Raw genomic sequence first — 23,388 nt, 5'->3', positions numbered from 1 at the left:
CTGGCACTCCGAGGCGTGTGACAGAATATGTTGTGAGAGCTAACATTTGAGCTGGAGGATCAAGGATTTTATAGCTGACCTTTACATGGGCAGGCAAGTTTCTCTGAAGGTTTATATCAAGAAAACTTGAACTTAAATTACTTCAACACCACTCTCAAGTTTTAGCTGTTAGGAGCTACAAGATGCTATATTCCAGTGCTGCTGGGCTCTTTGCACTGGACAGGAGCAATATATGATGTGTTCCACCAGAGATGGGTGACTTTCTGTGGATGCCCTACACAGACTCTGATCAGAAGCGAACCTCCAGTTTTCAGAGGGATTAACTCTAATTTCTAGAGTACATTAGTTTCATTCAAAGATGGAATGTAGAAACAGTTGAGAGCATTATCTTTTAAAAATAGCTATTATTTCTGTACAATAAATAACAATTGTGCTTTGCTCTCGCAACTCAAAGTTTTTTTCCATGGGTCATCTGGAAATCCAGACTGAATCTCTTGTGGTGAAAATGTATTTCTTAGCTCAGTAAAACACCAGTGTAAAATCAATATTTATTCTGAGAACAGCACCTTTGGAAGATGTAAGATAAGAGAGCTGTGAAATATGCTTAAACTGGAAGAAGTTTCTCTGCTCAAGTTTCAGAAGTTTCAGAAACTCTGTTACCAGATTGAAATTCAGCTCACTGTGGTAGCAGCTTGTGATGGGAATACAGCCATGACTGGAATGCTGTGTCATGCCGTGGGACTGAAAGGACTGGATACGAGCAAGTACTGTTTCAACAGGGCAAATTCAAGCCTTGTTCAGTTCTAAATAGTAAAGAGTCTGAAATGTATCCTTAGATATAAATCTGAATGGAAGTGCTCCCCTTTACTCTGGCTGCCTAAAAATTGGTTGTTAAGGTCCGTGCTTTTCTGCTGTTATGAACAGAATTGATTGCTGATTGATAGGCTCTTTCCAGAGGTGGAATTAGCGTGCTTTAAAAACTCCATCCTAGCCTGTGCTGATAGATCTGTCTCCAGTTGTTATAGGTAGGTACGGGGTATTTTGTGTCACATTTTGGACAAAGCAAAATAGTTAAGCCATAGTTCAAATGTACACAGAAAATTTCACAAACTTGCAAATTTATGTAATTGGCATTAAGATTAATACAGTTAGAAGGAAAGCGAACTGATTAAAAAAACCCTTGGAGTTTAGTATCTTTTAAAAAACAAATTCCAGGAAATGGAAACTTGTTCCTTGATTATTTTGTGTAATCAATAGAAACTCCTGATGCAAATGCACGCAGTGATGTCATGTTATGTCGTGCTTTTTTCTTTGGGAAGCAGTAAGTTTGCAGTTGAAAAGTCATCTTCATTTGTCAGACTCTGGTGTGTACTGTGACCAATGCCAATTATTTTTTTTTCTTTGACTCTTTCCTACCTTATGTCTTTAGATCTTGAATTGTGTTTAATGTTGTTAGAGTTACATTGTGGGTGAGAGCAGAGTGTGAGGGGAAAGGAGGGGAGTGAAACAGGGGCCGCTTTGGTGTCCTGCTCCTGGCTGAGCGTAGTTATTGTTTGTAATTAGAGTAGCTCCCCTGGTGCAGTCTATGGCTGGTTGTCAAAGGGCTGCTGCGGCTTGCAGTCTGGTTCTGTCCTCCGCAGCAGTCATCTCCTCAGAGTCTCAGGCTGGAGCTCGCTGAAGAGCAAACGGGAATGCTGTTTAGGACTCTTGCATGACCTTGGAGTAGCATAAAAGTCCTGGAACACTGGGTAGGTGTCTTTTCTTGGGTTTGTGACCCCTGAGTAAGGCTTTGGTTAGGTCCGAGTCACTGTCGGTTGTTGCTAATGGTCCCTGGCTCCTTCAAAGTGGCATTCTCTCAAGAAAAATAAAGTCAAATAGAAATGTATTGGTCTGCCTGTGTGAATCGGGAGGTAGTGTAGAGAAATGGTCCCCAAGTGTACAACTGGCTTTAAGTGGCTCAGCTGCTTTTCTGCATTTGAGTGACAGTGGCATTAAGGCTGCACAGAAACCCAACTATTCATCTTTTCTGGGTTGAGCAGCTGTCTTTCAATAACAGCTAGAGGAATGCAGCTCTCTATGACACTGATATAAGGCAAGCTGAGATAGGAAGGATAATAGGTTCATGCATAGAAGATTACATTATTTCCTTTACCTAAACAACTGACTAAGGTAAGAGGTAAACATTTATTTACCATCTAAAGATGTTATATACTTTATATCATTTAAGTAAAATCAAAGTTTTTTAAAACAGTAGATAAAATCTGATTTTTTCCCATCTTTTTTTAACAAATGCATTAATGTTCCAGATAAATAATTCAAAACAGAAGAATAAGAATAAATAATTACATTTAAGTTAATTAATACTAAAAATGTATGAGCTAAAAATAAAGGTTAATGAGATCCTAAAGCTTTTCCCTTTATCCCCAGTCCATCTCCTCTCTTCTCCTACCCTGTCCCTTACCCCCAGTCTATGGATTTAAGTTCTGTATATATCCTTCAGGAAAACTAAAGGTTAAGTTTTTGTTTAGGATGGAAGTGTTAGCCCCTAAGAAGAGAACACATGAAGAGAATGAAGATTTGCAACAGTATCATCAGAAGCCTGCAAACTGCAAGAAATTGCTTAGGAATTGCTGCTTGATAAAGCGAATTTTTGCCTGGAAAAGTTTGAGCTCTAAAGGTACCTTTCCTATTGAAATTTTTAATGTAGGAGAAACTGTTGTCTTTCCAAAAATTCTGAATTTTTGATACAGTAGTATTACTGAATTTAGCATCATTCAAGTTACAGGTACAGAAAGTGTCTGCTGTCTTGGGTCTATTGTGCAAAGAGATTAAAAGTGGTACAGCTTTGATTGAAGGTGCTTTATCATAATGTGATATAAATAATTGTACTGCATGAGCATTCATTTTGCAGCATATTAAATTACATGGTTTGCAGAAAAGGTCTGCAGAGAAAAAATAGTCCTCCAATCAGGGGATAAATGAATAAATGTAAAATCCCAGCAATAAATGTATCAATTTATCAGGACCCAACCCAAAAATCTGTTTTGATGAGTAAAACACCCTTTGATCACTGTCAGAGTAAATTTAGATGGAAATTACATGATCAATCCCTTTGTCTTTGAGGAAATGAAGACAGGTAACATCCCGTCACTTTTACACATAATGATGCTATGTACTGTATTTATTAATAAATACTAAAAGAAATGCTTCTTTTTAAATTGATAGTTGGCTCTGAAATATCTCACCCATTGAAATCTAACTCTTTTATGAATAGTAAACTAAATAGCAACCATCCTGAATTGATGGTTAAGCTGCTTCATGTTATTTTCCTCAGGAACATACATGCAGTTAAGGATTTTCTTAATCACCGATTCCTCTTTTTACCATCATATTTGTACTGTGCAACATTATGTAAAAACAAAATAAAAAACACTGCCCCAAACAACCCTTTTGTGTTTTGGCAGCATTTTTCATCCCCTTGCACACAGTTTATGACAATATAAAAACAGGTCCACAGTATATTGAATTTGTGTCAAACAGAATGAAGAAAATGCATGACATTATTTTGTCATGAAGAGCTAAGTCACCATATCCTGAGTGATATGTTATTTTATTTACACATTTACTTTAAAGGATGTGCTCTAGTATTTTAGTTTCAACATTTAGAAACAATGATATGGTTAAATACAACCTACTTCTGGTTTTAAACTGTATTATCCAATAAGTGTTTGATGTGCCTTTTAATCTAAGCATAATCATTTAGCTGTTCTTGGCCACTCATTTTTAAAGCTTTAGGGTAATATTTCCAACAAATGAATGCTTTAATCACCCTGCATATTATGGTTTGTACCTATAATTCTCTGCACTTTTATTTATTTTTTGTCTTGTTACCAGAACTAATGAAGCAAAAGTGAATTTGCTGTAACCCTTTCAAAGCACTCATCCTTTTGTTCATGGTAATTTTAGAATTTTTTTTCATTGGGTTACTTATCAGCAATCTCCGTAGGCCTAAGGAATCAGATCTCTAGAAATGGTATGTGAATCTAAAGCAACTTGAACTGAAGTTAATAGGTCTGATTATTCAGTACCTTTAAACTGACTAATAATTTACACCTCTGGAAAGGGTCTCAAAACAGTTGATAAGTAATGATAGACAATGATTTACTTTGTCTTGGTAAGGAGAATTAGCAAATATATGAATCACTGTAAAATCAGGCTCAATTAAGTTACTCTGTGTTACTCCAACTGAAACAAAATCAGAATCTGACACATACTTAACTTAAAATGAAGCTATTAATTTTGCTTTTTCTAGTACCCAATGTTAGAAAGCATATTCCCATAGGGATGCCTTTACATGAACCTTTGGATATTTATCAGGATCAAGAAGACTGACATCCTGAGGTACTTTCTTCAGTGCTTCTGTTGTCCAAGGTGACCTCACTGGCCTAACAGATTTTCTTGGACTTCAACACTAGAGTGAAGTGACATCTGTACAACAAGTTGTATATGGCATATCCCATTGAGTTCCTGAGCCACAGCTAGGTAAAATTTCATACATATGGAGATGCTTATCCATCTCTGGAATAAGTTAAGTTAGCAAGAGGTCTGCTGTAATTTAATCTTCCTCCTAGTACCCATGACAGTGCTGTGGTAGCTACAGAGCACCTGGCTACTGAGGTACTTGGTCAAGACCTACTGTTTTCTGTCAGCAGGATAAAGGTGGGCTTGCAAATGATATTGTGGTGGCTCATTCCCACTTGAGTATTCTTTTACACAAATCAGATTCCCCATTGGTTGTCTTAAGCTACCTTACATTAGTGAAGTGGTATAAAAATAGTCATTAGGCAATTGAATCTTGCAGTTTAGTACTTAAAAAAACCCCTGAAATGTTTTTGTTGATATTTTTAAAAAATATTGAAAATTTTAAATACTGAATTATTTGGTATTTCACTGCCATTATGACAGCTTGTAGCTGGAAATACTTTAAAGTGATGCATACTTGATCTTTCTTTTAAAACAGGGATTATTTCTCCTCTGCAATTTGTTTTTCATATTTTAGTTTATTTGTATGATCTTGAAACTGAGTTTGTCAACATGTTGTTTTAACTTTACAGAATTAATTATACTTTCAGGGACAATTTCCATTTATTAATTTGGAGCAGGCAAATAAATATTTAATTTACTGCAATATTCATATGATTTAATTCTATTTTCAGAATGAATAATCTTCACTTGTATGGAAAAATCTTAGAATGTCCTGGCACTAGGGATGTCTTTCTGGTCTTTCCACTTCAACATCTCTCATAGGAATAAGAAGAATGTTGTAACATAAATATTGGAAAGATAATTACACTTAACCCTTTTTTATGCAGCATGAATTTAATGCAGTAGTGATTTATCCAAAGGATGAGTAAGAGAATAAAAAAACCCACCAAAACCCTTGTTGTATTTCAAAGAAAAGTAAATGGAATAACATGGTTGTCGATGGGAAAAAATTCCACACTGAAGACGCTATTTTAGTCAGTGCTCAAGGCTCAGTAATTTGACTAATTCCCTCACACAGTAGTTTCAGAGAGCAGATATCTTGTAACTAAGGCTAGAGGAACAGACTGTGACTACTGTCAGGTATCATCAGTAAGATCTTGATACTGCAATAAGGTGTGGGCCCAAGTTTAAATCATGTGTTGAAAAACTGGAGGGTTTCACTTTCAAAAATGAGCAGCCCTGAATTATGTCCTCCCTAAACTGCTAACCTACTCTGTTAACCTAGGGCAGTTATGAGTCTTTCCCAATCATTCCATGCCATGAATATATATTCTGCTGTAGATTTTATAAAATGCAAATGAGAGACACCAAGAGGACAAGTTGTCTGTCAGAAAGATAAATTTGGAGGAATTGTACTGCTGACTCTGCATTACATACTGCTAAAAATACTATAGATTATCAACTGTTTATTTATAAACTTTTTTTATATTGTTTGCATTTCCTCAAACGACGTATTTATGAGTTGAGATAGGAATAATTTAGGAATAATTCTATGCTGTCAATCCATGTGCGTATTTTTCCCTGTCAGATTTTTCCCAATTGACAAAATATTTAAGTGAAAAATAACCCAAGTTATTTGAGAACCAGTTAAACGTTCTGATCTCCATAGGGTACTTCATATACTCTCAGACCTTGGATAACTCAAAAAATTCCAGCTGGAGATTGTCAGTGCTGTTTTTTTAAATATGGACTTCGTGTATAGCTTGTCCATTGTCGTCCATTTGCCTTTTCTTCTCCTATGCAAATATGTTGGAGCATTTCTTTGAAATTCAGTCACATCTCAGATCGCGAAAATAAATTTTCCTCTTTGTTGTTCAAAATTAACAAGAACCTTTAGTAATATTGAACTGGTGTCCTTTGGACTGAAGCATTCTTCCAATGTATCTCAGCATTAATTCTTTTGTGCCTGTTTGTACCTCTTTTCTATTGAGCAGTGAAGTAATGGGGCAGACAACCTGAAAGGTAGGCAGTGGTGACAGCAAGATTACATACAGGGTTTGTAATCCACTGTCAAAGCCCTCAATTAGAAACTATCATGATTTACTAATTAGGAGATAAGAATTGTTTCTTAACTTTATTACTGAAGCAAAAGCATCTTCTTTGTGTTTGCTTGTGCATGGAGTGATAGTTACTAAAATCTGCCTGGTCCTAGTCACCCTTCCCTACAGGAAGAATATGAAATAAATGTGTAGATAAAAATGACAGAAAACAACAATAAATAATAGATACCCAGTGTCAGGAACAGCATATTCTCCTGAGTTCATTCCCTTGTCCTCTTCACTAACAGTCCTCTCTTAAAGCATTGCTGATAATACTGTTCAGATCTTAACTTGTCCGGTAATGGAATTTTTATGGCCTGTCAGATATGTCATTTTTTACTTCATGTCATGTCAAACTACTTCATGTAGTTTTCCTAGGACTTTTTTCCCCAATTTTCGCACAGGTGCTTTGAGCAATGTTGGGTTTCTGTTGAATTTACAAATTTACATCATGAGAGAACTTCACAGAATTTCATATGGGCACTGGGAAAAATTTGTCCTATGTGCCTGTAGAACTTAAGTTCACATGACTTTGCTATTTCAAGTCTGAAAGCCTCTAAGAGAAGAAGAAGGAGAGAGAGAGATGGAGGAGGGGAAGGAGAGCTGGAAGAGAGAGACTAAAGACCATGTTCCTTGCCAGACCTCCTTTGACTTTCTATTCTAGATGGTCAATGTGTAAATAACTAGACCACACCCTGTGAAATCTTTCTGCATGCTCAATAAGCAGGTTTTGCAGCCTATTACTACATGTACACTTAAGATATTAACATATCTGAGATTTTATGCTCTGAAGACAAACATAGATCCATTCAACCTTCATGGGTTTAGGCAATACAGAAATCTTTATTTTGTAAAAGCTACAAGACGATAAATTTACTTGGGAATTCAAAATGAGCAATATTTAGCCCTTTTTGTCTATTTGAAATATTTATGAAAATGTTTTACAATTTGGTGATGATGCTCTTGGTGTACATGTTAAGATTAAGTAAGCTAGCTACTAAATTTACAAAAGTTACAGGGTTAAAACCTTATTCACTTTGTGTCTTTTAATAACTTTTTTTCAGAAAAAATGAACATTTCTCACTATTGCTTTAGGTATTTCTTTAATTACAATGACCTATTAATTAGTACTGTTTTCTTACTCAGCTCTAATAAGTCAAGGTTTTGTGGTGCCCTATACCTTCACTGTTCAAATTTATGTTACAAAAATGTCACCTTCTGAACAAATACTGCTTACATTGTATTTACGTATCTTTTCAAGTCACTGAACGAGATGGAAAATGCGGATTTATTCTGTTTATTTGCAAAAGTGTTGCAAGTAATGAGCTTTTTTATTTATTTCAGTATTTTTCCCTGAAACCAATATAGAACTCTATTCTTAGCTAAATAATTGTCCATATTAGAATAGAGATGTAGTTGTACATTATTTACTAAGTATGAAAAGATTGTTTAAAAATGCTAATAAAACATGATGGACACAAAAGAAGGAAAGGTAAGGGGAAAATAATCTATTTTTAATATTTTTTTGCTTTGTTTTCCACCAAAGCCACACATTATAATCTCAAAGGAGTTTATATCAAAATCCGGCAAAAAGGGGAACCTTGTAGATTGTTCCCTTCTTGCCAAATGCTAACTCTGAAAAACAAATCATGGCAATAAAATTAGAGGCTCTCCCTGGTGAATGTAATTTTCTTTTAAATTTGTAGCACAGAGTGATCTAGTCTCAATAAGACTTCTAATACTCTCTTCAGGGTAGCTGTAATAGTTAATGGCACAAATAAACAGGAAAGTGTATTATGCAGGTATGTTTGTTATCTTTCAAGTCATTAAAAGGAGAACTGGAAAATTCTCACACTTAGAATCATTCCAGAGTGATTATTCCAGAGTGATTAATGTTTTTAAAAGGGGCTTTTACTGTGTATTTGTGTACAAACTTGCTAAATTGAGCAATGCATGTAGCTAATGAAAATGTGAGGCTCTGACACACACTTTTATAAGTATGTATAAAATTATGTAGCATCATTTTTGGCTCAAGGACATTTAATAATCACTCCTATATTTCTCTTAGGAAAAAAAAAAGAATTTATATCTTCTGAAGCTTTTAATACTTCTTAAAATTTAAAAATTAATACTTAGAGGCCACAGTTGCTTTACTTTGTGCATACAAGGTTTTTAACCATTTCCAAATTTAAAAATAAAATTGCAGAAATCTTGCAATAACCACTAGTTTACAGTTTGGGGAGAATACATATTTGCCTCTTGAAACAGTTATTAGTGCCTATAAAAGTAAGTATTATCCATAACTGAGTTTTTAAAAATTCTTAATACAAAGATAGTAAGTTGCAAAGTGCAGATTATGAAGTCAGTTCTCCCTAGAGTGCATGTGTTTGTAAAGAGAAGGATATTTCAAGGGAATTAGATTTCCTCAGGGTTTGACATTCAAAGGATTAAATATGCTTCATGGTTAACCCCTGAGAAACATGGCTCAGAAAAATGTGAGTATATCACTTCATGGAATTTTTGTTTTATGCTTCCCTGGCTATATAAACATTACATAATAAGGTACATTTCTCCTTTTCTCTTGGAGGTTTGTTTCCTTCATGTCAGAATGGGTTTTTATGATCTCCTGAAATTGCCCTTTGTAACCCTGGCATTGCAGTTACTAGGAGGGACATATTGGAAGATGAAGCATTAAGTCATGGTAGATTGCAGCCTACAAACTCTACATTTGCAGAAGAGCGTGCTGAACTCCCAAGGTTTTTTTGCTTCTCTTTGCTTTCTTTTCCTACTGACCAGTGTTAGCACCAAGCAGTTTGCATATGCTTTCTAAAAGACAGTGCACAGTTTTAAAATAGCTCTAATTAAGAGTTTTGAACAGACCCCTTTTAACCATTTAATTTTTGATTAATCATAGTGAATGTGTGTTTTCTTTTCATATAAAAAGCATGAGGAACCATCGAGCTGACCTTTCCAGGGATGTCACTCTGGACTCTGCATAATGAAATTTTATTTTTCTATTGAGATCATTAATCCTATTTACCAACAATCACCTTATTCTTCAATTGTTTTAAACTGTTAGAAAAAACAATCCTAGCATCTTCTCTAATTTGGCCAAAAAATAAAGGGAATAGCTGATTAACTGCTCTTTAATCAGCTAGTTATATAAGAAATATAATTGTTTCTCTAATTCTCGTTTCTCCAGTAGAATTGGAGTTAGTGCTTCAATATCATGCAGATACTTAAAAATGAACCATTGCAATACAGTATAGAAACTATGAAGTTCTGACCTCTCCATTTGAAAATCTGATATCTAATTTTGTTTCCCCACATTTTCCTTCATTGTTATACAAAGGTCAGTGTCCCATTTAAAAAAAAAAAAAAAAAAATAAAATTGCTAATTTACTGGAAATATGTTACTTAAAAATCAAGTTCTAACAATCAGAGGTTTGGAATATAATAAATGTAGAGTATCACCACTTTTGGGAAACTCAAAAACATTCTTTATTAAACCAATATATACTTCTGTTTAGTCTCTGTACTCACAGTATCTTTGATTTCTACTGTGTCTGCCAGCTGCTGCTTTTTTATTTCAAACCATTCTATCAATCAAAAACTAATAGGGTGAAGAAGTGTATTAGATTAAGTGGAAGGACTTTTATATTCATGGCATACTTAGAAAATGGTATCAATCTTTAAATATCTTGCCACTTTCCATCTGGGCATTATTCCAACAATTTAAATGGCTAAATATATTGAGAGTATTCCAGATTAAATGGTAGCTCTGAATGTCTTTTTATAGATGGTATGGCCTATAAAGAACTGAATTGGTTGTAGTGGTTAATGATATCTGCATTTTGTTTACCAAAGTGTAGTGAATATTAGTGCAGTATAACACAACTGTGTTTGCAAGCACCTGTCCCTAGAAAAAAGTCCTGCAACTAGAAGGAGCGCTTCTACTGCAGGTCAAGTAAGCTGTCAAAAGCAGCTTTAAAGTATGCAAAGCCAGCTTTTTTCCTTTTTTTTTTAATTTTTTGAACGGTGAAATATTATGACTGCGTAACTTTTCACAGAAGATCAAATTAAAAGGAAAACCAACATATCTTAGAAGTGGATAGTTAGAGCAGAAGAAGGGATAGAAGAACAGTAAGAAACAAATACACTAGAATGACTAGAACAACAAAATTGCATGTTGTGTTGTTTGCTCTTTTTCTCATTTAATTTATTGCTGCCATCACCTTTCTTGAATGCTTGTTACCATTGGAGTTTGCAGTGTGGTCCTGACAGTTCTTCTGGCAGGTGACAGTTGTGACAGGATGGATTTGCCCTACTTTCAGCCCAAAAGGGGCAAGTGGGAGAGTTTGGTGCTCTTCATTGTTGCAATAATGCCATCTTGCTTGGACCTCCCTGCTGTTTATTTGAGTAGCATTATCTTCTTGGCAACAAAATGTGTTCTCAGTTTTTCTTTAATTTTGTTACTCATCCTTCCTGTGTGCAAGAGACTAAGAAAAAGTCTGTAAGGAGCTGGAGTTCTTCACCGAGCCATCTAAATGTTGAGTGGGCACAATGACTGCATTAGTCATCTGTGGCAATACTGCAATTGAATTTTGTGGATCACCTCAGCCAAATGCCAACAAACCTGTATGTGTAGCAAAGCAGAAGGCATACTTGATTTCACATATGTCACAGAAAATGGTCCTGGAAATACTGAGCTATCTAAGCACTTTTTGTACTGTTCTCCATAACCTTCCACATTTGAGGCCAACCTGATTTTTTGGTTATACAGGCTAGGAAAAAAGAGAATTATAATAGGCCAACAAATTGAAAAAGTTTAATACCTATAATATTAAAAATCCTTTTCTAATACACCATTAAATTTGTGATCTCTTTGGCCCTGTGGCTGCAAAAGCAAGATACTTGGATGAGTTGGAGTCATTCCCAACAGCAGAGAAAACCTATTTCTGACAATGAAAGAACTCAAGGTCTAGGGCAACAGAAATTGTGAAGCTGGTTTCATTACCTACTTCTGGCTTAAGCGGATGCATAGATGTATAAGTTAAGGATGTCTTGAATGTTACAGCAAGAGTGACTTAACAGCAAGAGGACCTAGTACTTAAACCTCTGTCAATTCACATCACCAGATTCCTCTGAATATACATAGCATCCCTTCATGTGACTTCCTTTTTATACCTCATGTATTTATATATATATTTAAAGCTATAAAAATACTACAGCTTTTGAGTGTAACATCTATCAGCCGAGCTGTTATAAATGTCTTTATGTTTACCTTTGTACAGGTTTGTGTTTGTCTTTGCACATGTTTATCTTTGCTAGCTGAGAGCTAAAAAAAGACCTTCAGTTGACAAGAGCCCAAGCTGTCATAGTTTGACTGCTTTAACAAAGTCCTTTAGTTTGTACCACTTCTGATGCAACTGAGATGAAATATGACCAATGAGAAAAATCAAACTTAGATGGAGGAGGGGATGTCCCTATGATATCATCACAGTATATCCCTACAGTAATTTAAAATTGATACTTGTGTTTCTGAATCTCAGTATTCTTTGCTGTGAGAAAATCTCTGTAAACCCAGAAAGTATTACATCTCCCTCTCATTTTGAATTATATGGGGGCACAATAACCTACTGCAGCTATCAGTTTCTTAGCTGTCATTTTTTCCTGAAACAAAAACCCCCTCTACTTTTCAGTAAACAGAGTAGAAGCACTCAGGTGATTAAAAGATTTATAGAAATGCTTGTAAGGAGGACAAGAGTGCAATTCCTTAGTTGTTGACTTACCAATTTAGAAAGTAGTGAACAACACAGAAAAGAGGTCCATCTGGTTCACTTATACTGGAGAATTGGATTTCTTCTGCCACAGAGTTCCTATGTGATGTTAGAGGAGTCAGTTAAGACAAGCTTTAGGGATTGACACTGTGTGTTTCTTGTTTTCTGAGTGAATCCTTGGGGTTTGATTTGCAGAATATTGAGCACTTGCAGCATTACTAACTTGGCTTTGAACATATATGAAAGGCTGTGTATTAAGCATTGTGAAAATGGGCTTCCATGAGTTTCCTAATAAGTGCCCAAATTAGGCAATACCTTTGATCTTAATCTCCCTGTGCCTCTGTTCTGCATAAAGTAGATATAATACCCTCTCATCTCACAGGGATGTTGTGAATATAAATGTAGTAGTGTTTGTGAAGCACTCAGACACTGTAGTGATAAACATCATTAGAAAATGTATTTTCAGGTCAGATTTTCAATAATGTTTGATAAGTAAATTATGGGGACATAAAATGTAGAAAGAGTGAAGTTTTGAATTTAATAAATGTTATATCCATGAATTAAATTAACTTATCAAAAGAAACTCCCGTTCAAACTCTAGCACATGATTGTGTCATTAAAAGGTTGCACCATAATGCATAGGTAGAAAGGGGCTGAACTAAAGCTGTTAGTTTTTCTGATCACAATACAGTTCTTTTGATGGGTACTTCCTATGTAATTAATGTATATATAGCAAAATTTCAGAGTGTGACGATTTATAGCATAAATCTCAGGTTGACTCGTAGTTCTGCTTAAAAGTAGGGGTAATGTGATGGATCAAAGGATCAGATCCTAAGATACAAAGTGTGAAAGCTGTGAGGCATACAGAAGGATGTATACCTTTCAGGTAATTGTGCAATGTTAAATCTTGGCTTGTTGAAATGACCATGAAATTTGCCATGTTTCATTGCAGCAGGAATTTCATTCAATTTGCTTTATAAAAAGAACTCTATACTGAATAAGATAAATCTTTATGTAGGAAAACAAAATACCCGTCTGTTGGCTTTGTAAAGTTACATTTTAATGTATGCCATATTTGTTTAGAAGGAGAATTTTGGGGAAAAAGAGCTCCTTATTAGATTTTTGTTAGAAATGGTTAGTGTTTCATTTTGAATGAGTTCTCAATACCTAAATTATTTAAGCAATAAATACTTTAACTCTCTTTTTACTTAATTTTATGTGAAGAAAATTATGAAATCTCCAGATCTTAGGAAAAGGACGGGAAGTTTTTGAATTTTCATTATAAAAAAAAAAAGCATAGAAATGAGAAAAAAAATAATACCGATTTATTTTTATAATTCAGTTAAGCTACAATTGATTCTATACTAAAAACTAATCAGTATACTATAATTGAGGAGATATTTTTGGACCAGTGTACCAGCTGGTATCACAGATGGTACAGATGGCATAAGGCTCTTTAATGGGATAATGTGTTGGCACAAAAAGAGTTGAGTATATGAACATTTGATATTTCTTTCCCATTATAAACTGTCTAATCAGTGTAGTTTTAATTGATACACAATTGATACATTTCTATTCCACAAATCTGGGTAAATTATGAGAACAATACTTTGCAGTCACTGACATTAGTATAACCTTACTTTGTTCTGGAAAATCTCTTATGATGTAGTAGATGGCAACTCATTAAACATTGCAGTTCAAAAGAAAGAATTGCAAGGCAAGTTTGATATTATTTAAAGGATCTACCTGACATTTTTAAAGGGGATTAATAGAGAAATTCATGGAAACAGCTGAATCCCTCAGAAAGGTTTTATTCTTGTGAGCTTTGATATTGGTGTAGATATGGCAAAAAGTATGATAGTAGTATTGGTAATGAACAGTCTTCATGATAAATGATCAGGAAATCATTCTAATTTTTTTCTCTGAAGATCCACAGTGTGGCTGGATATTTATTGACAGTAGTAGAGGGCCGTCACTGGATAGGCTGGGCTTTACTGGACAATTTATTTTCTTACATATTATATCCTATAGTGTTGAGTTAAAAATATTTTCACTTGTACCCCATTCAGAACTTTATTTTGTCACTTCTCTATTTTGTGAACATTGCAAAAGACTTAAGAATTATCTACAGTGTATCTTATGGACTGGATATCTACAGTGGTGCTTTCACTCATGAAGCTGGCAAAATATTGCTAGATTAGGTTTTTTCCCTGGTGCCTGAAATAAACCTATCTGCTACTGAGAAAAGTTGCCAGTGGGCACTTTCGTGAATATCTCGCCAAATGCATTCAGATTCTCCATTCTTTGGTATTCAGAAGTGCTCTATTCATCAGTAATGGATTGTTGTATCTTTTCAGGTTAGACAAAACCTCCAAAGATTGCTAAGCATATGTCCTGGTTTCAGCTGGGATAGAGTTAATTTTTCTTCATAGTAGCTAGAATAGTGCTGTGGTTTGGGTTCAGTATGGGATTTGGTATGAGAAGAATGTTGATAACACACTGATGTTTTCAGTTGTTGCTAAGAGATCAAGGGCTTTCCAACTCCCCATGTCCTGCCCGTGCTCAGGTGTACAAGAAGCTGGGAGAGAGCAGAGCCAGAGCACTGGACACAAACTGGGCAATGGAATATTCCATATGCTGTAACATCATGCTCAGTATATAAAGGAGGGTGGCTGGGAAGGAGGGAGTTCTCTCTCACTTCTGGGATTGCAATTGCGGGATCTTGGTATTTTGGGATCTCTAGCCAGGAATAGGCTGGGTATCAGTTGGTGGGTGGTGAGCAGTCGCATTGTGCATTACCCATTTGTATTTTCCATTACTGTTAGTGTTTTATTCTATTTAAATTATTAAACTTTTTATCTCAACCTGTGAGTCTCCCTACCTTTACCCCTCCAATTCTTTCCCCCATCCCCCAGACAGGGGAGGGTGAGCGAGCAGCTGTGTGGTGTTTGGCTGCTGGCTGAGTTTAAACCACAACAGCATATTTAAAAGAATATTATACCCAAGGACTCATTACTCCAGTATTTACAGCCATTTCCAGTTTATACAGAAATATGGCTAAAGGTGTTAGGATTTGTTAATTCCAAACCTTGATTTGGAATTCATTTCACACAGATCCTGAGCCTGGTAATTGTTAGAACATATTGAAACAAAGCTAACAAAAACTATTTCATCGGGATAACAAGTTGCTGCATTCAGTCACCAATTCAGAAGAAAAATTGTACTGCGTAATGCCCCAAGGGAAACCTTGTGAAGGAAGACAACACCTCAGGACAGGACAAACCCTGTTGGTTTCCTGATCAGGAGCTGCAACATTCCTCTGAATGGTCCTGACTGGAGACATATCCAAAATGTGCCCTTCCCACAAGTTCTTAAAAGGTGCCATAGAAAGAAAGATTTTCTTGCTTTTTTTCCCCTAGTGATGTATTTTATTTTCTTTGTGTGTGACTGTCCCAGTTGTAATTAGAAATTCTGTGTTCTTCAAAGCTGCAGTAGTCATATGATCCTCATGTAAGTAACAAGGAGATAGGACTGATTGCTGCCCTTGTTAATGCCATTGTGCCTTTATCATTAGATATAAATGTGTACAAAGGCTGTATCTGAACTCTACCCTGAATCCTTGCTTAGGGATCTTTGAGTCTATGCACTGAAGTAAACATTAGACAGAGGAGATTATGCCTACTCAGGAATGCCAAACCATCAGTTCTTTATCTAGAAGTTGACAGAATACAATAAATGGTCTCATAAATCACAAAGAGCAATTGGTTTAGGAGAAGTAAGTGAATATGTCCTACAGAAGGCAGTGGGTCATGTGTATTGTACAAGTGTCCAGATTTCCCATACAATCAGAAAATGTAAATTATGTTTTTGAAAATTTTATGATATCATATCTTTATTCAAAATACTATTTCAGTCACATGTAGCTAGCAGGTCTGTTCCATTTCCCCTCATTTTATGAGAAATACTTTTTTCCATATTCAGACATATAATGAGATGAAATTTAATTAAATACTAAATTGCAAGAACTGCTATTATTGTTCTGTGTATAGGGTGAGGGATAAAACCCTACTTCCATCTGTATTTCAGAAATGTGCTTATACCTCTTGGATATAGTCTGTTAGCAAGTTATCTTTAAACATGTATTGTGAAACAAAGCCTGGTTTTGCTACCATGTCTTTTTCTACAGTTAGTTGTAAGGTCCTTGGCAATGACAGGGTTTAATGGGAGTTACCCATTAAACCACCATTCTCTAGTGAATTCCAGTGAGTCCACCCACACAGGACACATTTCTGTAACAGCATCCATGTTCCTGATTTTTTTTAGAAGCAAAATCCTGCTGACGCTACTGTTTGTATAAGGACTGAAGTGTTTTGGCATAGGCCAAAACTATATTGGCTCTTACTTCAGAAAGAAATCTTTGTTGGAGTTTGAAGTTCTTGCCTTTTTGTGAATTACAATCTGATTTCCATGGTTTTTGTGTTTTTAAAATAGAGTTTTGTTTAATGTATTAGGAAATAAGTCAACACTATCATTTGCAAAGACAGGGAAGGAGGAATTTGGGGTAAGAGTAAAGATAACGTGATTATTTGCTACTTTTCACTTTCACTGGGGCACTGTAGATTCAAAGCTGGTAAAATTTCTCCATTTCATTCACAGGAAATGAAAGATTAACCTGCACCTTTTATTAGTCTTCTTGTCTGCTTTCTACCTTTTTTAGTCTATTTCTTTCTCTGCTCAGGAACTATAGGTTATGATCTCCTCTTCGAAAAGAATTCAGAAGAGCCTTCCTTCAGTATGATAAAGCCCACTGATCCATTTTTGATCAGACCTTTGAAATGCCAGCTGGTTTATATTCCATTATTGTATTTTTTAATAATAATGATAATAATCATTAACTGATTAAATGTCTGAGAATAAATTATAATAAATTTTCTGGTTTTGTAAAACTAACGTTATATAAATGATTTCAACTGTTCGAACCTCTTTCACAATTATGAGAAGTACTAAAAGTCAGTGAGATGCTGATTTTTGAACATCAATTAAATTCTTGGTTTCTGCATAATTTTCTTCAGAATAACATATGTCATGCTTCTTCTCCACACAATAGCTATACTGATTGTTAAAAGCGTCCTACAGTTGTACTTTCTCTAGCTGTCAGTTTTTGATTGCATGATACAAAGTTTAGTTTACACCGGGATTGGAGATTATGAAGATATGGGAACTGCAGATAAAATTGGTGCAAGACTTTGTCCTCTGAGCCACTGGTCCACGCACTAGACTTGCATGCAGTCGCTCAAGGAGTCATCTTCTGCATGAGATCTAAAACTGAGTTAACTTCTTGTTTACAATAACCATCAGGGTACCATAGTCCTATTTCTAAGTGCAAGATATATTTATGGGATTTTTTGGAGGGATTTTTCCAGACTAAATTCCAAACTTAGTTTTTGCATCCTGCTTATAGTTTTTAGGTTTGATCTTCCTCGACTCAAACTGAACTAGAAATAAAATTTAAAACACTGAATTTTAACGTAACAGGGATATGTATTGGTGTGTTTCAGTAGCTCATAAACTAACTTGATGTTAACTGTAGCATCTGTGGTCAGAGCAGAAGGAAGGTCTGATTGTTAGCTGCCTTTCACTGCATTATGCTCTTGGAGAGGTGCACAGGAAATTATTTATGCTTTTTGCTCAGTGTCAGTTATAGAAACATTCTTAACCTTTTCTGGAGGAATGCAGATACCTTTGTTCTTGCCTCTCATTGCTGTGCAGTGGAAATTGAGCTCGGGTTTTTGTTGCCTTTCACTTTTTGTAGTATGGTGCACTTCCACAAATCGAGTAAAAAATCTCCAAATGAGAAATAACACTTAAACCCCTATTTATGCCAGAAATAAATTACTGCACCAAGGATAAGGCTGTGGGGAAATGGACATTCTGCATTTCATATTTATTGAATCCATTGGCTTTTGTGAACACCTGGCAATGCTCTATGGGATCCTCTGGGTGAATTTTTAAATAATTTTTTAGTTATCTTAATTTCATCCTCATTGTTCTCAAGTTCCAGGTGAGAAGTTGGCTATCTTTATTTTTCATTAATTTAATGAATGCTGTAATTTTAAGCAATTTCTAGTCTTTTTTTCAAGGAAAAGATTTGTAATCAAAATACTGTATGAGTTCATAAGTTCCTTTATTTATGATTATTATTTCATACAAGGAAGTCATTGCAAGCGGAGGGAAATGTCCACATACATGGGTAAGATAATGAGAAATTTCCCCAGGTAATATTTTAGGATCATTATCGTGTACTATTTTGGTGAATGGAAGTATCAAAAGCATGTAATAAAGCAGTCATATCTGAATTAATTAACTAAGTTAAAGGTGTCAGATCATTATATTTCAGAAAGATTCAGTGATTCCACTTCAGGATTTTTGCATTGTGTAACACAAATATCTAAGCTATTCCTCCTTCTGTAAGGACTGATTTACAACACAATAGTTGGCTTTAAATGATGAAAATATGTTGAAAAGTGACAATTCTAGTTTCTGAAGTTGTAATAAGTAACTACTATTTTTTTATGTACAAGTATATGTTTTGATGTATGTAAGGTAAAATATTATTCACTGGATGTAAATTACCCTGAGACATGTAATCTAAGGACAAAATTTCTTTTTTCACTCAGCATAGGAGCAACATTTTTTTAAAGAAATGTAGGTCAAATCAGAGAGATATATGTATGTATGTTAGTTATTTATCTGCTTGATCATCACCATACAGGCATACCAGGAATCCAGCTGTTTTTCTGGACAGTGATGTACTATGCAGAGATACCACAGCTGAGCTAACTCTGCAGTGGGAAATAATATGCAAGTGCTAGTGTAGGACCGTCACTGGGCTAATTAGCTGACTAAGCAATGCTAACTATAGCAGGCATTATGCCACATAAGCAGAGCTGTACTACTTATGAGACACAGCCACTGCCTATACACAGTGCTATTTTTGGGAATTGTGAATTCCTTACCACTTATTCGGAGCTAGCTGCATGCATCTAGCTCCCCCCTGGAGCAGGGAGGGAAGAAGGCTGCTTCAGACAACAGAAAAACTTAAAAGAGGGAAATGGTGTGGCTTTTCACCTATGGGCTGGGTCTTCGGGAGGGATACATAAAGTCTCAGGCTTGTCACTGCTCATCACCACTCCTCAGTGACAGATCTGCTAGGCTGCTACTTGCTCAGTGAGTGTGAGCAAGCCATTTTCTTTCCTGTCATCTCTAAAACTGGGTAGCTTTCTACAGCTTTGGAAGGAAGACATCACAACTGTACAAGGATATCTGTTTTTTCATATAATTAGCATTACTGAGACATTAGTAGCAACTTTGCTAGTGCCTGTGAGTGGAAATCTGCAAATGGCCACCTATTAGTTTTGATGGTTGTTCCACAACTACTAGAAAAGCATGGTTTGAGGTTGAGCAAAATGCTTAATGCACCCTGAAGAGAATGTTCTTTATTCAGGTTTGAACTGCTAGGAAAATTGATGTTTGGTACAAAAAAATGAGTTTAAAAGAAAAGGGCTTTAAATAGAGTAAATTGGATTTGTTTTTTTTACAGTGAGAAAACCTGACTGATGTCAACATAGAGCCACAAAATCTTTCAGTTGAACCAAATAATAATTTTTTTTTTGTGAAAACAGTTCTGTATATATTTTTTTTTCCAGCTATGAGAATCATTTTCTCTAACAGAGAAAAATGTTCTTAGAAGTTGTTTTGGAGCAGTTGTAATGAGTAGGTGGTGGGAGTGCCAAAACTGCAGCTATTTAGGCTAAGCCACGCTCACAAGTTCTCATTAAAAATATTTCTCCTTTGTACTGAAGTCTATCATGATGTTAAAGCCTCCCTTAGTGTGTTAGATACATATTGTTTTTTCCATGCCTTTTTTTACTGAGTTGCAGTTCATTTATCAACTTCAGAAAAGTCCTGGTATGATTTCCAGTTGGTCAAAGACTTTGGGAAAGAAATAATGGATGGAAATGATGATTAATAACTTACTTGCTCTGATTTTTTTTTTTTTTACAGCAGCACCACCACAGCACATATATTCAAAGCACCATAAAAATAGCAAATAGTAGTATATATAATAGAGAGGGTTATTCACTTGGGAAAAAGTCATTCAGCAAACTAAAAATGCAACAAGAAACATCCTGATAGTGCTTTTTGGCTCACAACATCTCTCAAGTCATGACAGGAGGTCCCGCCATCTCAAAGGCTCTGCCTGTCATTTGGGTCAGGCTCCCTGTCTGTCTTAGGTGATGTCAGTAAGTGATGTCCTCTGTGGCTCCAATGTCATTATCTCCCTCAGAAAACAATCTGTTTATCTCTTACCAGCAGCTCTAGGATGATAAATGGAGGTTTTTATGGAAATCTTGCACATGCTAGTTCTGAGCAAGGATGGACTGGTTACCTGTTTGATAAAGGAGAGTCTTCAACTCTGAAAATGTGATAAGAATTGGCCCCTCTGAAATATTCCCCTTCAGGAATATCAACTTTTTCTCATTGTTTGCAGCTGAGTCATCATGCATTTTATGCATGAAGAATGAGTACATAGACTTTTTAGGAGGCAGACTTGTTTAACCATTCTTTCTTACTGCATTGTTCATGCAGTGACTGATTTAAGAATCAATCAGATGTTCCAGCAGGTTGTGCCTTTTCAGAGCACTTCATGGACTAACATAATCTTACTCTGACACTTGATATTCTTTATCAGAAATATCCCGTTATCATAAATATCTTGGCATCATATTAGTGAGAATCTTCTGTTATCTCTTTTCAAAAAATGATAAAGACAAAAGTAGGCATGCTAATGAATGAAAAGACCCACTGTATTCTTTAAGGTAAAAGGAGACACCATTCCTAGTATCAAAAGGAAAGGTAGTCTAAATATTTCATATAATTCTATTTTGTATCAAAAGGAAAGGTAGTCTAAATATCTCTTATAATTCTATTTTTATCATATGAAAGAGAAGAAAAAGAGGATTTTTTTTCTAGTTCTGGAAGCATCAACAAGTATTCACAATAAGCTACACTGGGTGAGGGAGTGCTCAGACTATACTTAATGAATGCAATGTTTTTTTCAATTGAGGGAAATGGAAAGAAGCCTATATAATGGACAGGGATGACTGCTCAGAGTGCGTTTCTTCTTTTGTGCCATTTTGCAGTCTCACTGGCATGAAAAGGATTATGCTTCTCTGATGTTGGTCATAATAAAGTGAAAATAATTTTCTTTGAGTCTTTTTTAGTTGAGACAGTCGTAAGACTTGAGATGCTTGAATGTGGTTTAACAACTGAAATTCAAGCTAATTATTAAAATATTCAAGTACATCTTTTATTTCATAGAATTGGCTTTTTTTACATGAATTACTGTGGAAATATGACCCAAGAAAAATGTCTATTAGAGAACTTTTCTACTTTAGAACTGAAATTATGTAATACCTACAAAAACGCTATCTTTAGATTGATACAATGGGACAGGTCAAGCAATGTTCAAAGGCTTAGTATTATTCTGTTTATCAACAATAGATACCAAACATTCTGTTCCTCAGAATCAGAAGCTTTATTTTAATTCCTTTTATCTAACTGGAGAAAGGTTAAAGGAAAAGATTAAGGTATTAAGATTCGTTAGAATTATGTGATTCTCTAAAGCAATTCCAGAGAAGCTTTATTTTTGGTTCAGCTGCATGATAGCACAAAACAACTTTTGTTCTGCTGTCAGTTGAGCTATTTATACTTTGTAGATCACTGAGGACAGTGCCTGAGGTTATTATTATTTTCTCTCCTTTTTTTTTTTAAACTTAATTAGAGAATATTATTCAAGCATTTATTTTATTTTGTGCTTGGAATGTTTTAAAATGCCCTTTTTTGCCTCCTCATTCACACTAAGTCACAGTACTGTGAGTTTAATTCAGTGGAAGAAAATCAGTATCATACCAACCCAGAAAAGCAGGTGATACTTCTTACAGCCTGAAGGAATGAGATTCAGCCCCTAGTTCTCTTTTGGAAATGAAGTGAGGGAATACAGCAAGTGGTAACAAAAAAGACAACAACATAAACTTCCTCACAGAACAGGATCCAATGAAAATGCAACAGAAACATGTCCAGTGAAAATGGTTAGCTGTGTAGAATGTTTGCCTGGGAATCCCGACATGATCGAGTAGTTCTTCTATAACTGAGGATTACTAAGAGATACCAGAGACTGGACAGGTGCTGAATGGTGCAGACCTGTTTTGAGTGTTTATAATTAGTCCTTCCAGTGTTTTTTAGATCAATATAAGGCCAAGAAGAAAATACATGAATTGAAAGGAAACAGACTAAACACTGGAAAAAGACAGATTTGACTTTGTGCAATTTTTATTTTTATTTTTTTTATTACAAGCCTGACTTTTGGGTTGGATTTTTTTTTTTTTTTTCATTTTGCTTTTATACAAGCCATAATTAATCCATGGAATTCCTTGCTGCAGGACAGAATTGGGGCCAAGGTCTTGGGCTAGCTTAGAGTCCATGTCTATTCCATTTTTGAAGCCACATAGAAAGACTGAGGGACTGTACGTGTTGTGGCACACCACTACTGTACAGTTCACACTCTGTAACCCAGATTGTAGAATAGGCACCAGTTTGGACCCTAGGGCAAGGTGGAACAGACAGCAAAGTGTTAATAACTGTCAGACGGGTTGCTTGAAAAAGAGCAGGCTTTTAGATTAAGTTATTTAATCAAGGATTTGGTTTTCTTTTCTCTTTTTCCATGAGTTTATCATTCTCTTAGGTGCTCTTTAGGGTGATGGTCTGATACAGATTTCAGAACAGCATGGGTTCTTTCACAGTCTAGTGAGAAAGCCTATCCCCTTTGGGGAACAGTCCATGCTTTGTAACTCTAGTTTCTGATGTATTTTTTATGTTGGATTGCTTGTGGTTTAAGTAAAAGTGTCTCTGCTTCAGTTTGAAACGTATTTAAGCCATGCTGTTAGCTAATAGAGCTGTTACAT

At 35.4% G+C, this 23,388-nt stretch overlaps 1 protein-coding gene across 2 annotated transcripts in view; it reads left to right on the top strand.

Moving 5' to 3' along the window:
* Window positions 1–23,388, top strand: part of KCNIP4 (potassium voltage-gated channel interacting protein 4) — a 433,914-nt gene that overhangs the window by 38,244 nt on the left and 372,282 nt on the right. The window contains exons 1-2 of one of the 2 annotated variants that reach the window (XM_074904593.1): window positions 2,068–2,169; window positions 2,529–2,677. The exons of the other annotated variant lie outside the window; for it this stretch is intronic. Coding sequence (XP_074760694.1) covers window positions 2,530–2,677 — 148 coding nt within the window. The 5' untranslated portion in view covers window positions 2,068–2,169; window position 2,529. Of the gene's footprint in view, window positions 1–2,067; window positions 2,170–2,528; window positions 2,678–23,388 lie in introns of those variants that run through there. 2 annotated transcript variants of the gene reach the window in all.

This window comes from Athene noctua, chromosome 4 (genome assembly GCF_965140245.1).
Source record: "Athene noctua chromosome 4, bAthNoc1.hap1.1, whole genome shotgun sequence".
Lineage (NCBI taxonomy): Eukaryota > Metazoa > Chordata > Aves > Strigiformes > Strigidae > Athene > Athene noctua.
The sequence above is the reverse complement of the archived record's forward strand: the minus strand, read 5'-3'. Positions and strand labels throughout refer to the sequence as shown.